Source organism: Bos indicus, chromosome 7 (genome assembly GCF_029378745.1).
Source record: "Bos indicus isolate NIAB-ARS_2022 breed Sahiwal x Tharparkar chromosome 7, NIAB-ARS_B.indTharparkar_mat_pri_1.0, whole genome shotgun sequence".
Classification (NCBI taxonomy): domain Eukaryota; kingdom Metazoa; phylum Chordata; class Mammalia; order Artiodactyla; family Bovidae; genus Bos; species Bos indicus.
In genome coordinates this window covers 47,395,163-47,411,028 of record NC_091766.1, presented here as the reverse complement: position 1 = coordinate 47,411,028, position 15,866 = coordinate 47,395,163, and the positions used below count along the sequence as shown (strand labels likewise).

Below are 15,866 nucleotides of genomic sequence, written 5' to 3'. Positions count from 1 at the left end.
TGTCTGTCTCCATCTTCCCCACCTTTGTCTGGCATCTCTGGGACCCTGCTGGGACATGCAGACCTGGTATCCCTTGCCCTCTCAACCCTTCCTCTCCCCACTCTGCAGTCATTCTCCCACTTCCCTCCCCTCTCTCCACTACCCCAGCCAGGGCACAGTGACAGGAAACCATGCAGTGACTATGTAAGAATGTCTCCTGTCTACAGCAAATTATCCCAGCTTGTTGGCTGGGAAATGGGCTCCAAAATGCCAACTCAGTCAGATAAAATACTGAAAAACTTAAAGTAGGTTTATGACATCACATTCATAAGTCAACATGAAACATGGTTAAATTCCTTTTTTTTTTTCCCCACTGAATTTATATGAGGTATTTTATTTGTCCTTATATTTAGTCTCTGCATCCTGAATTTAGTACATCTACCTATGGCTAAAAATTATCTACAGTCTGTACTTTGTAAATAACAAGGTTAAACTTCATAGAGAAATGTCATACGTAGGACGTTTGAGGGCCTCATGGTTTTCAGGTAAACCTCTCTGTCCACTTCTGAAGTTATTCTAGTGCCATCTGACAATCTGATAAGACAGGTGACTCCAAACAAGTCCTTTCCAGCACAAGTAGGGATTTCCAATGTTCAGACTTAAAATGCAATTTTTTAAAAAAATGATTTTTTAAAAAAACTATAATTTTTAATTTCAACAGATGGGTTCTTTGGCATTAGAATGTTACAGTAATAACTAGCACTGTTAAAGTAGATGATTATCACACTGAAGTATATTGAAAAACACTATCAAGCCATCTGACTTATAAATGTTATGCTGAATATAGTCATGATTAGGGAAGTTTCACCAGGAGAAACCCTATAGTTGATCTTCTGCTGAACCAATACTCGATATGCTGGCTGACATTTCACTCTGGGACTCCTGAATAAAGCAGAACATGAACATTAATTGGTCACCGACTGTAAATGAACATTCGCCCTGGAGAAGGAACTGTGTTCCAGAAAAGGTCCTCCTCTTTGCTCTTATTAGTACACCTGGCTGGGGGGTCAGATTAGGTGAGGGTGACAGCGGTGACCTGGAAGAGACCCAAGTGAATTAATTCACAAGAGTCACCAAAGACCCCTTAGGCAGCCCTCGAGTTACATCTCAGAGACCCAAGTGGCCTTTGCATGGCAAGCCACAGATAAGAAGATGTGACCAACACCTGCTCCCCAACAGGCATCTTTTGGAGCACTTCAAGTTCACATGGAACTGCACAAATGAATCACGTTCTCGGCCACAAAGAAAAGCCCAGTAAGTTTTAGAGTAGTATAATAGAGGCTAGGATCTGAACATACTGCGATAAAATTAGGAGTTTTTAAAGCAAGGGGGGAGAGTCCTGTGTATCTAAAACCTAAATAACCTCTGACTTAAAATGAAATCAAAAGGGAAACTATAAAATATTTATAATTGAGTATCAAGGGAAATGCTACAAGTCAAAATATATAGAACATGGCTAAAGCAGAACCTAGTGCAAACTGTACAGCTTTAAATAAATTTACCAGGATAGAATAAATGCTGAAAATAAATCATCTCACCTAAAATCCAAGAAAATAGACCAAAGAACAACAGAGCATATCCAAAGTGTAATTTTTTAAAGAAAAATTCTGAACTCTATTGAAACTGATTTTTTTTTCTAGATTTAAAAAGCATAAAATTCTTATCCATGTGGCCGTGGGTAGCTGTGCAGCCAGACTGTAACATGATGTTACATCAGTGTGTGTCGCTCCTTTCTCTTACCACTCCCACTGAATTTTCTAAACAGGAAAAATTAAAGTCATTAGAAAATGGATTCAGTCAAGCAGCCTCTCACATAAAAACTCTAGAAAATGTCTGGGTTTGGTGAGCAGCTTCTGTCCAAAATGAAGAATTCTCTGGTTCAACTTTCAGCAAACGCCTTTTAAAGAGAGCCCTGCACCTGCCTGAAGCTGCCAGATTAACGTGTCATATACACATTTTGTTTCCAGCTAGGACGAACACTGAGGAGCCCTTTCATGAAATTTGTAGCCCATGCAGTTTCTTTCACCATCTTCTTGGGATTATTGGTTGTGAACGCATCAGACCGCTTTGAAGGCGTGAAAACCCTGCCCAACGAAACCTTCACAGACTACCCAAAACAGATCTTCAGAGTGAAAACTACACAATTCTCCTGGACAGAAATGCTCATCATGAAGTGGGTCTTGGGTAAGCAAGTCACTCTGTCTTTTATTCTCTCCTCCTCTAGTTATTTTAGGCCCTTATTAAACTCTGACTTCAGAAACTCTTCTTCTCTTGAATGCACTCTTGACAGACAAAATGGTGAGGAGATGACCAGCACAGAAGTCAAAGTCAACCTCTGTCTGTGCTGGTATAAAAGGTGCACAGACCTGCAATATAAATCCCAATTTTGAAAGGATTTGTTTGGGGGGAATTCATTCCATACTTTTTATTATATGTGTATTGAAAGTGACTATAAAGTGTCTGTGTGTGTGTGGGGGCGGGGGGGACATGTGGTCTTACTCATTTAAATATAGTCTACTAGAAGCCTAGCAGCTCAGATGGTAAAGAATCCGCCTGCAATGCAGGAGACCTGGGTTCATTCCCTGAGTCAGGATGATCCCCTAGAGAAGGGAATGGCTACCCATTCCAGTATTCTTGCCTGGAGAATTCCACGGACAGAGGAGCCTGCTGGATTACAGTCCATGGGGTCCCAAAGAGTCAGGCATGACTGAGCAACTAACACTAGTAGCCTTAGGAAAAAAGTATAAGAGTGAAAGTTTAAAAGATATTTTTTGTTACCACTGAATACTGATACATAGTAAATTACCAATAACAAAAATCTAAAAAGTTAGGGGACTAACATATTCTCATTATCTGTGCTAATGAACATAATGAAGCTGTGAAATTCCTCTTTGTGGTGATATTTTGTGCTGCCAAGGTCCGCCACTAGAATTGCCAAGGAAATTATTCCCAGGTATCTCAATGACTAGCCAAGACAGGGTATCTCCTTTTCCATAACTCACAAGAACTATTACTAGTAGAAATAAGCAAGATAAAATAAAACAGACAATGGCTAAAACTGTACATGGTCAAATGTGTTACAGATTTTTCTAACACTGAATTGATTGGTAAAAAAAAATCAGACTTTGTAAGAAACAATGAAAAATTGCAAAAGTTACAACCAGTGATATTGTATATAACCAAAACTTGATCAATAAACTATAAGATTTACATCAAAACGATTTGAATTTGATAAGAATGTTTTGAGTAAAACTAAACCGAAAAAAGACAAAAAATTTATGCAGTATCAATATTTGATCAATTAATTAAACTGTCCTAATGATATTCACCACCACCCACCACCCCACCCACCCCTAATTGCCTTTCTTAACAACAATTCAGTATCGGCATAGCATTCGTCATGTTTATGTTCACAAACATTGAGTCAAAACATATTCAGGGTCAAAGTGTCTGCACTACCAATCAACAAATTCACAGAAGAACGAATACTTGAAAAGACAGCCTAACACCTGCCCTGCACTAATTACATGACTGCACAGTGCCACAGGTTCAACCTTTCTGGCCTAAGAGCACAAGAGTTGAACCACTGAAGAAGATCCCATAGACCCCCAAGCTGGGAACAACTTGGAATACGGCCTTTAAGCTGCATCTCTCAGTCATAACAAGGTAATGATGAGAAGAATGGTTTGACCCAAAGGGCAGAAGCAGGAAAGCATGCCATGCTTCCCAGGAGCTTTTAATCAACCGGCAAGTCTGCAACCAAAGGCTCACTTGGTGGACTTGCCGGCACTCAAGTTGCAAAGGAACAGTAAAGCCTGTTGTAGAGTGAGTTCTGTGGCCCTTCCACTGTTCAGAGTCTATCCTCATTCTCCCTAGCGTAACGCCCCCACCTCCAATTTAACTAAATTAAGCACTTTAACACTAGGTACTTTGCAATGGTCTGAATGTTCGTGTCTCCCCAAATTCACATGTTAAGACCCTAATTCCAATGTGATGGTATTAGAAGTAGGGCCTCTGGGAGGTGCTTAGGTCATGAGCGTGGAGCCCTCATAAATAGGATTAGTGTCCTTTAAAAGAGACCCCAGAGTGTGCTCTTACCCTCACTCTGCCACATGAGGATACAGCAAGCAATCTGCAATCTGAAACATTCTGGCACCACGATCTTGGACTTACAGCCTCCAGAACTATGAGAAGGAAATTTCTGTTCATAAGACACTCAGTCTGTGCAGCTTTGTTACAGCAACTCAAATTAAAACATCATTTTCTTTAAAAAAAAAAAAAAACACCTCATATGTTGGGTTTATGAATAAAACAAAGGATTTACAGCACCACTCACTCACTCACCTCATAACCCCACCTGGACAGCAGGTATAAGACTAACGAGTGCAAGCATATTCCCCCTTAAGTGGGTATCCTATCATATGTTACAGTGATTCTCCTACTAGGTCATGATGTCGTCCTGATTCCATATTTCTCTTCCTGGGTGTCAGGGCATTATCACAATAAGAGAGAAGTATCTCTAGCTACAGAGGTCCCAGCTTCCAGCTTCTACCCATCAAAGCAAAGCTGAATTTTCAAGACTGTTACGTCATTAGTATTATGAAGGGGAAGGCTTATTTTTCATTGACCTACTTCCTGTTACATTTGAGACAAAAGAAAGATTCTAACTACTTTTTCTTACTAGATTATATTTTTCAAACTTTTATTGTAAATAATTTTAAGAATTGGAAATATCAAGAGAAGATTATAATGAACCCTTTGGGCCAATCTCTCATCTTCAACAATTAGTAAATCAACACTAATCTTTGTTTCATCTTACTTCCCTTCTCCCAACCCTGTAAAATTTTGAGTCGAATCCTAGGTATCATAAAATTTCATTTACAAACATTTTGTGTGAATCCTAAAAGAAGATTTCTCTTTTACTTTTTTCCAATCTTTATGTGCTGCAAGTTCACTGACATTTTTTCCAAATCATCTGTGATTTTGATTTTCAACCAATGAATTTTTCATTTCAAATATTGTATTTTTCAACCCTTTAAGTTCCACTTGGTTCCCTCTTATAACTTTCATTTCCCTTTTTGTGGTATTTATATTTTACTTTAAATCCTTGAACATAATGTATGTATTTATAGTAAGAACTGTTATAAAGTCCTAATTTCATCATTTCTATTGTTTTTGGGTTACTGACTAAACTTTCTCCAGACATGGATCATTTTTTCCTATATCTTAGTGAGTTAGTAATTTCTGATTGAATGATTGACACATCACATGCAATATTGTTCAGCATCTAGATTTTATTGTCTTCAAAGAGATACTTTGTTTTATTCTGACAGGTTGTTAAATTCTTACAGATGAGTTTGGTCCTTTTCAGACTTTCACAGAGTGGACCTGGAGAAGCTTTACAATAGGATTGATTATCCTTGTACTAGAGACACACATCTGGGGTCACTACTAAATGGCCTCAGTAATCAACAAAGGCTCTCAAGTCTGGAGGGTCAGAACTCAAACATGTCTCCACTCTGGGTGAACAGTTTCTGAGCCTTAGAAATGATTCAGCTTACATCTCTCTGGCTGTTGTTTATAGTGTTTTACTCAATGCATTCGTGACTTAATATTATGGGAACATTCAAAAGGATTTTACTTATGTAATTTACTTATGTAAATTTCTGGACTAGTTTTGTGTTTGGTTTTGTGTTTTTGGTTATGCATAGTACCTTTCTCTCTGGAACCCTGCCATATAACATCTAACCACTTTAACCTTCCTGAACTCCAATCTCTGTCTCTTCAATTCATTGGGACTGCTTCTATGCTTCTAGGATCCCTCTCTACACCCTGCACATTGAAATGTGCCTCCGATAAAAAAAAATACAGGGCTATCATGTGACTTATCTTGCTTGTTTCTCTTCACCAAGGATCACAGTGCTGTGCTATTTCCAACATCTGAAAATAGTTTCTTTTTTTCCCCAGTTTACTGCTTCACCATGACAGATAATAGAAATCGGGTTTCTTTTTCTAAAACTGAACTATAAACATAAAAGAAAATGAATAATCCATTTTCAAATACCCAGTCAGTATTCAAATGTCTTTGAGAAGATAAATTGAATAAATACCTGCCTAGCTTCCTTTCTCTCCTCCTTCAGGCCTCTGTTCACATTTTATCTTATCAGAGGAGTTGAGCTGGTAAGAGGAAGCTCTCTCACCTACCCTCTTTGATGAGATGAAATATGAACAGAGACCTGAAGGAAGAGAGAAAGCAGGCTCTGCAGGCATCTGGGTGAAAAGCATCCAGAAAGACAGTTCAGTATGTGTTGACGGCTTGGATTCAGCAGCAAGCTGGCGAAGTCTGAGGAACAGCAAAGAAACCATTGGCTGCAAAAGAATAAATAAGGGAGAGATGGCAGAGAAGAGGGCACAAGGCCAGGCAGGGCCAATCACGCAAGGCCATGGAGGCCGTGGTACAGAGCTGAGAGGACCAGAAACGGCTGGGTAGTTCTGACCACAGAAGTGACATCCCACAACTTCATTTTCTAGTGGATTGCAGGCTGCTGGGTAGAGAACAGATGACTCTGGGACAAGAGCAGAAACAGGGAAACCAGTTAGGAGGCCACTACAGTAATTCAGATGGAAAATGGCTGATTTTGAGGAGGTAGTAGAGTACGTTATATTTTGCAGGTAAAATCAATCATAGTAATTGCTACTGGATTGTCTGTGGAGTGTAAGAGAAAGAAGGTGGTCAAGGAAAATTCCAAGTGTTTTAGTTCAAAAGGCATAACAGAGATTTCCTCGAAGGCAGAAACTGCAGCCATGAAATTAAAAGACTCTTGCTCCTTGGAAGAAAAGCTATGACAAATCAAGACAGCGTATTAAAAAGCAGAGACGTCACTTTCCTGACAAAGGTCTGGCAAGTCAAAGCTATGATTTTTCCAGTAGTCATGTAAGGATGTGAGAGTTGGACCATAAAGAAGGCTGAGTGTGGAAGAATTGATGATCTCAAACTATGGTGCTGCATAAGACTCTTGAGAGTCCCTAGGACCACAAGGAGATCAAACCAGTCAATCCTAAAGGAAATCAATCCTGAATATTCATTGGAAGGACTGATGCTGAGGTTGAAGTCCCCATACTTTGGTCACCTGATGCAAAGAGTCGACTCACTGGAAAAGAACCTGATGCTGGGAAAGACTGAGGGCAAGAGGAAAAGAGTGTGACAGAGGATGAGATGGTTGGATGGGATCTCAACTCAATGGACATGAGTTTGAGCAAACTCTGGGAGACAGTGAAGGACAGGAAAGCTGGCATGCTGCAGTCCATGGGGTCGCAAAGAGTCAGACACAACTGAGTGGCTGAACAACAACAAAGGCAGGAAAGACCAGGGAAGGAGCAGTTTGAAGAGAGACATGGAAATCAAGAGTTCAGTTGAGATTATCTATTAGATCTCCAAGTGGAAATGTCAAGTAGCAAACTGGATATACATGCTGAAGTTCAGAGAGGCTGGGGTTGGAAACATTATTCGGGCGTGTCAGTCTATTAAAAGTAAATTATATGCAATACCTCAACTGTGAATGTGAACGGATGAACCGAGGACCAAGCCCTCCGGCACAGCAATATTTAAAGGATGGGGAAACAAGAAGAATCTTATCCAGCAAAGGAGACTGAAGTAAGAGTGGTGTCCGAGAAGCCAACCAAAGTCACTGTGTCAAGACCCACGGACTGATCACTTATGTCGAATGGTGCTGACAGATCAGGTGACAGGAGGCCTGAGGATGGACCACTGACTTCAGAAGCGAAGTTCCTGAGTAGTGAGAGGGGATGGGACCCAGCAGGCCAGAGGAGGGCTGGTCCTTAGCAGGAGCGCAGACCCTTCGTCTACGGGACCAGGAGGAAGGCGGCATTGCGGGCACAGAGCAGGTAGCCTGGTAAGCGCAGTGGTAAATGCACTTGCTCGGTAGTTTTCAGTTAGCACTGTTTCCATTTTCTCAGTTTTTTCCTCCACAAATCCATTCTAGTTATTAAGCATTGTATTATATACCAGGCACTGTGCCAGATACCAGGGAAGCAGCTCTAAAATAAGACGAATATTATCTCGACTCTAAATACTTCCTGGAGCTCTTTAATTATTCAACGTTGCAACTACTACTAACAACCTGTGAGAGAAACACACTGAGCGCGGAGTTCACTGTGCTGTTTGGGCGGCAAACCCTAAGGTCCACAGTCTCATCTCATCTGCCTAGTCTTGGAGAGGCCTGAACTGGCATCAGGCCCTTACTGAAAAAGGCCTCAAACACTACTCTCGAGCACTGCCAGGAGAAACACAGAAACACAGCTCACGGTTCTCTTCCCCCAGGACTCATGAATATGGTCCTTTGGACAGACTGGCTATACAAACACCCAAAACATGACTCCCTCTCCACCAGCGTTTGACAGGACTTTAGGACCCTAACAAGTTCAACTGGCTCCTGCAGAGATGGAGAGAGGGGCTGATCACGAAGAGGTGAGGGGCCTTGTCCAGTGTCCCTGCTTCTGCCCTTATCAGCCCTGTGCCCCAGCAGATGCTCAGCACAGGAGCTAGATCCACTGAAAATGTAATCAGATCGTGTTACTTTGCCTCCAAACTCTTCAATGCCATCCCAGCTCCCCCAGCGTGAGAGCCACTCTCACTGTAAAGGACTCACACCTCCACCTCTGTGCCCTCATCTTCCACCACCTCCAGCCTCCCTTGCTCTCATTTAGCCCCACTGGCCTCCTGGCTTCAAACTGTTTCTGCCTCAGAACCTTGACTTAGGCTGGTCCCTCTGCCTAAGAGTTTTCCCCACGAGCAGTGCCATGGCTCGCTTCCTCACCTCCTCAGGTCTGTGTTCTAAAGTATCCTTTTCTGAGTGAAGCCCTTTTTTAACTGACCTGTTTAAACACATAAGGTCCCCCACTCACTGCCCCCCTAGCCCCCTTCTCTTTTTCTACACGCTTTTCTCTGTTTCTCACCAGGCTCCTCTGTCCATGGGATTTTCCAAGCAAGAATACTGGAATGGGTTGCCCTTTCCTCCTCCAGGGGATCTTCCTGACCCAGGGACTGAATCTGTGTCTCTTGTGTCTCCTGCATTGGCAGGAAGATTCTTTACCACTGTGCCACCTGGAAGCCCCAATTAATATTAGCATTTCTGTAATCAAACAAATTGTCGCTCTTTTCATCTTCTGGGAGCTCTCACTCCATGTGGATATCTGGTATTCCCAATGACCTCTTTCAGAGGCCACGCAGTGTGTCCATGATCTATTGCTTCTCCAAATCTCTACTGGGCATGTGGGTTGTTCTTCTGCTGTACAATTCTATGGAATGGTCAAACCCAATCAGAAATATATTCTTCCTGAACTCCAGATGCTTTACTTGATTACCAGCAGACTTTTGAGACCCTTCTAGATTATAAATCCAGGAGATTTAAAATAAGGGCAGAGGAGGTGGAAGCCACAAGGAGATTAAGACTACATGCAAAGATAGAAGGAAAACCAGGACACAGTATCAAGGAAGACACAAGAAGAGCATGACATGGGAAGGAGAGACGAATTTGCTAGTAGACACGTGTGTTCTCTAGAGCTGTAAGATGACCTGCTTTGGAAAGGACCAAATAAACCAGAGATCATAGATCCTTGGCCTGGAGACTCTCCGACATCAGTTTATACCATAGGAACATATCTTTCTTCCCTATCTCATTAGCAGTCACTCTGGGGTAGAGGAAAGAGCTGATAATCCATCGTGTGAGTTAGAGACTGTGGCTATACCAATGCTCACCAGAGGACTATAACATTTGTGGTCTGCAGACAGCCATGGAGCTTGGAGGGCAGGAAGCCTCTCCACTATGCATGTCACTGCTCCATCTGGAAGATAATTATGTCATGAAGACTCTCTCGACCCAACTCTTACAGAGACTTGGCAGTGTTTTCTTAAGCAGACACCCCAGCTGAAAGCCCAGCTGAGGGAGATGTAAGCGTCCAGCAAAGCAGGAAAACATGCTTAAAGAGAAGAGGAGGAAAGAGCCTAAGGCCGGTTAGCAAGAGACCCAGGCCTCACTGTGTCCCTTCCTCCTTGGTGGTTCTGCCTCTCTAAATTTCAGCTTTCATGTGCATAAAATGTGAGGATCAAGTTGCTCCCTCACCCTACCCACCTCAGATTACAAACTCTCTGAGGGCAGTGCTAAATCTTAGGTGCAAAATCACACATGTAAGTTTGACCAAGAATAAAACTGCAAAAGAAAATGGGCTGTGTTTCTCACCTAAGTCATTCCTTTGATGGTTTCTTCATTTATTTAGGTAAATTCCAAACAGACTACTTCAACCAAACTGCCAAAATTTCTCCCAGTAAGTCAGACCACGTTACTGCTCTGCTTATCACCTTGAGGAGCTATCTGGCAGCTCAGGGTGACTACCTAGACACCGAGCTGCCTGGTCTCCCCCTCATGGCCTGAAGGAGGGCCTTTCAGGATCTACGATCTCCATCCCCTTATCCCTACCAACCCTTAAGCCGTACTGAGCCTCCTGCTACTAATGCTGCTAAGTCACTTCAGTCGTGCCCGACTCTGTGCAACGCCATAGACGGCAGCCCACCAGGCTTCCCCATCCCTGGGATTCTCCAGGCAAGAACACTGGAGTGGGTTGCCATTTCCTTCTCCAATGCATGAAACTGAAAAGTGAAAGTGAAGTTGCTCAGTCATGTCCAACTCTTAGCAACCCCATGGACTGCAGCCTACCAGGCTCCTCCGTCCATGGGATTTTCCAGGCAAGAGTACTGGAGTGGGGTGCCACTGCCTTCTCCGAGCCCCCTGCAGTTTCCTAGAATAGTCTGTTCTCCCTCATGTCCACGGCCTTTCCGCCCCTACTCCTTCCCCCAGCTAACTCCTCATGCCAGGAGTCACCTACTTCATTCAGTCAGAAATATGTTATTACAGACACTGTGTTGGGTCTCATGACTATAATACTGACTGCTCTTATCCCTGTGTGTCCACACAGTCTCCTGGACATTCTTACTACAGCATCTGTCACTTTGTAGCACTACTGTTTGTAGACACACCTGTCTCCAGCACTAGACCGTGTTTGCTGGGCAAGGGACAGCATCTTCTTGGCTGCTGTACCCCCAGAATGGTCCCTGGCACAAAGTCGGAGCTCAACACTGTCCATTAAGTGGTGAATGAGTTCCTGAACAGTGACGTAAGTCTGTGCCTAGTAGAGAGCATGCGGGGGTTGTGGGAGGTGGGGAGTGACAGTGCAGTGAAAAGAGGGTCCTGAACTCCCTGAGACTCTGGATAATTTACTTGTCATCTTTGTACACGAGTCTGTCCGTCAGCAAAGTGGAGATAATTAGAGTAGGTACCTACCAGGCTGTAAGGAAGCTTTAGAGTTGGAAAAGGGCTTAGCACAGGGCCTGGCACCTAGAGGGTGCTCAACTATGATTAGCTACTAAAAGTCAGAGGAGAAGATGAGCTTTGTTAGGAAAATTTTGAATCTATTAATATCATCTCCTTGCCTGGAAAACAAATGAACCTTAAAAGAGCCTGAGGCCCAGATCTGCTGCTAAGGACCTGCCATTGAGCTGGAGTTTGGATGTTAGGGCTTGAAGGTTGAGGGCTTCTTGGCATATTCTACCACCTGTGAGTTAACAGAATGCCTAAGTCCCAACTCAATAATCAGAAGGTAACCCAGAAGAACAGACAAGCCTCCCAGGAGGTGGTCTGGGGGTCCGGGAACAGTGTAGAGAAACCCGATGTAGAGGCAGGGGCTATGGCCATTTACGGAGTTCACACAGTTAAGTCTCACAGGAATCTGAAGGGGGAATCCCTTCTGAAAAGCATCTGAGGCAGGGATCCAGGTGAACAGTCTTTAGAACTGTCAAGCCCCATATCAGCAGCCTGCAGGCCTTACTTAGAACCTGCCTGAATGAAAAGCTACTCATTTCCCTCAAGGCTTCCCAGCATGTCCCAATCTGTTCCCCTGCCAGTCATCCCCGTTAATTACCAGTGACCTTGCTCTCTGGGCTCCAGACATCCCTGAGTGAAGGGGTTGCCTGAAGGAGGCTCCAGTGCCCAATATCCTTACCCTCTAAGCCCCTGGGCTGTATACACTCATCAGACTGACATGCTAGGGGCAGGAGTCCAGGGGGCTCAGCTTGGATATACAATGCTGAACTACTCTCAGCACCTTGGAAGCAGGAAACCTAATTTCACTCACTAAAGTACTTAATTTCACACATTTCTTTTTTCGTTAAGCATTCCTGTTGCTCAAACCCTTGGGCCCATGCTACTTTTACTCATGGCCTTGGAATAATTTAAATTAGTCTGGGTAAGTTAATATGCAAATCTGGGAAGACTGACGTGGGCGCTGGACCATGGAGGAAATGATTTGCAATCCCCAATGAGGTGCCTCTATGTTGGTCAGAAAAGTCAGTTTACTGTAAATAATTTGCATTTCAGATTTACAGAACTTTTAGTGCTGGAAATTACATCAAAATTTCAAGAAAATCAAGGAACTTATCCAAGGTTACACACCTAATAAGTGACCAAGGTAGAACTGAACCAAGGGCTTCCTGAATTAAGGTAACTGATAGCCTGTAATTTTCCTAGTGCTCAGCTAAAAGCAGTCCACCAAGACATTAGGAATTTTAATTATCAGGGGGAGGGGGCAGGCGCATAGAGGAAAGAAACAAACATTATTTTTTCCAGCTGTAATGGTTTTTCCTGTAACATACTTTAAATACCTATTTGAACAGGCACAGATGAAAGTACATTTCAGTGTTAAGGAAATTTTACTTCACTGAATTACCACAAAAATTTTCAAAGCGTAAGTTTAGGAAGTAAGGCTTTGTGAAGATAAAAAGCGGGAACAACAAGGTGTGTGTGGTGGTGGGAGTCTTGTAAAAAGATTTTCAATGTTTTGGGTCATTTCCTTTTGCGGAGACTCCAATTTGATACAAACATGCAGATCTTAGAATCTGTTTCATTCAACAAAGCCACAACTTCTCTAAACAGCTGTGGGAGAGGCAGGAGGAATCTGAGAAGACAGGCCATCCATGTTTGATGCTCAGGAGCCAGGAGAGTGCCAAGAGGCTGGCGGTGTTAACCTTTAGGGAACATGGTCAATGAGCTGGAATTGTCTCACTAACCTACCAGTTAGTGATTCTTTTACCAGATTAACCTCCTAAGTAAGCAGGTGACGTGTAACATGGCATAACACAGAGTGGGCTAGTTCTGCATCAAGTCTTTCCTATGTCTGAGTTTCTATAAACTCTTTGATGTTAATCAGAAAACATTCAAGAGTCTTTTTCCTTCATTAAGTGTTAGTTGCTCAGTCTTGAGTCTTTGTGACCCCATAGGCTGTAGAATGCCAGGCTCCTCTATCCATGGGATTTCCCAAGTAAGAATACTAGAGTGGGTAGCCATTCTCACCTCCAGGAGATCTTCCCAACCCAGGGATTGAACCCAGGTCTCCTGCATTGTAAGGCAGATTCTTTACTATCTGAGACACCAGGGAAGACTTTTCCTTCATTAGTTGCTTTCAACACCAATTCTATTTCCTGGAGGAGCAAAGACCATAATGGTCAAGAGCATGGACGCTAGGGCCAGACCTTCCAGACTCAAATTTCAGATCTCCTGCCTCCTATCTGGAGAATATCCTCACTATGGCTAAGGATATGTTAACTATAAAACTGGGATAATAACAGCATGCACTTCATAGGATTATTGTAAAGATTTGAGGGAGTTAATACACATACATATAATGTGTACACAGTATGTATATATGATAATAAATATGTGTATTTAAAATGTTTATTATCAAAATGTTACTGAATAATTTATTTTTAATCATCTAAACCAATTTACTTTTAATAATCATTGAAGATAAAGGTAGAGAATAGCACTATTCAATACGAATATAAGGCAAGCCACATCATAAGCCATGATTTAATTTTAAATTTTCTGATAGCTATATTATAAAAGCTGAAATTAATAATAGATTTTATCTAACCCAATATATCTAAAATATTAGTATTTCAACGTGATTGAGATTTTTTAATTGTTGAAATATTTTTACATTTTTTGTATCAAGTCTTTGAAATTTGGTGTGTCTACACTTTTATGTGTAGCGTCCCTCAATTTAACTGGCCACATTTGGAGTGCTCAGTATCCACGTGTGACTAGTGGCTACCATATTGGATAGTACAGATATACACACTCAAGTTATTAGTCTAGGCGACCTCATGAGGCTGACTTGGAGGCGGGGTGGGGATGCTAGCAACATCTTGTTGAATTCTACATTGTTTACTATGCAACAATGAAGTTATAAAGAAGTAAGGGAAAATTAAAAAGCAAAAACTAAACAGCTGCAGGAGAGGCAGGAAGAACCTGAAACATTCACAGAAATACAAAGGAAAGCAAGTTAATCAGGGAATTAGGAGAACTGGGTTCTAGGTCATAAGTGGGACCTTCAGAAAACCCTTTCCCATTCCTGGACGTCAGTTTCATAATACTTAGTTTAGAACTGTATGATTACTTATAACCTTCCAGTTCTTAAAATATACAAATGTCAGCCATTATATTTCTAATTATTCCCTCCAAGAATCTATCAACAGATGAGGATTCTCTCCTCACACCTGGAGATGATTTATCTGTACGCAGGACAGGTGGCATGAATTCTTGGAGCCTGAGACTTTCCTAACTCTACATCTGCCTTTTGAAAGCACATTTCTGTGCGCTGCTGGCTCTCAACATTCCAAGCTCCAAAGAGCTTATTACATTTACACCTGCACCCTGGTTCCTTCCGTGGTCCCTATGGTCACACACACACTGAGAACAGAAAACAATGAGCCTGACCTTCTCACTCCCCCGCAGGAATGATTTGGTCCGAATGCAAGGAAATCTGGGAGGAGGGGCCGCGGGAGTACGTATTGCACCTGTGGAACCTGCTAGATTTCGGGATGCTGTCCATCTTCGTGGCCTCCTTCACGGCGAGGTTCATGGCTTTCCTGAAGGCCAGCGAGGCCCAGCTGTACGTGGACCAGCACGTGCAGGACGACACACTACACAACGTCTCCCTTCCGCCGGAAGTGGCCTACTTCACCTACGGTGAGTCAGAAGTTGCGGTGAGGATGAGTCTGCAGGTGTTCTGAGGCGCGTTGATTGGCTTGTTTGCAGGGCGTGGCCAGGAGCTTGGGTGCTCCGCAGTTGGTGGTTTATAAGGTCACTGTGGCCCACTTTGGTCTTTTCTGCTGTCAAAGCAGACACGCCTCACCACCTCCCAAGGAAGTCCTGGTCCCTGCAATAAACTAGCAATAGAATGTGGAATTAATAACTATGAGAAATGTATCCATTTGTGTTGGAAAGGATGGATTTGTTTTGGAAAGACTCTTGGAGCCTCCGTGGGATTCTTTTCTTTTTTCTTTCTTTTTTTTTTTTTTTGAAGAAATCTCATTCTTTATGTGGATCCCAGAGTCCTTCCTTCCATATTGGATCCATGTGTTCTGTGTAAGAATAAGTCTTGCTTTCCCAGTTCAAAAGTTATTTTCTCATGGTAAGATATGTTCTTAGAAGATGCCTTAATTCTTTCAAATCACAAGGCCATACAATGTGAGATACTAGACTGAATTTTTAGTAATAATAGTAAGAGTTATGGCTTCCTTGGTGGCTCAGATGGTAAAGCGTCCACCTGCAATGCGGGAGACCCAGGTTCGATCCCTGGGTTGGAAAGATCCCCTGGAGAAAGAAATGGCAACCCACTGCAGTATTCTTGCCTGGAGAACCCCATGGATAGAGGACCCTGATAGGCTACAGTCCATGGGGTTGCAAAGAGTTACA

General features: G+C 42.6%; 1 protein-coding gene across 3 annotated transcripts in view; it reads left to right on the top strand.

The window, feature by feature from the left end:
- Window positions 1-15,866, top strand: part of TRPC7 (transient receptor potential cation channel subfamily C member 7) — a 152,503-nt gene that overhangs the window by 91,033 nt on the left and 45,604 nt on the right. For all 3 annotated transcript variants that reach the window (XM_070793620.1, XM_070793621.1, XM_019963648.2), the window contains 2 exons: window positions 2,007-2,223; window positions 14,904-15,137. In XM_070793620.1, the coding sequence (XP_070649721.1) occupies window positions 2,007-2,223; window positions 14,904-15,137 (451 nt within the window). The remainder of the gene's footprint in view (window positions 1-2,006; window positions 2,224-14,903; window positions 15,138-15,866) is intronic.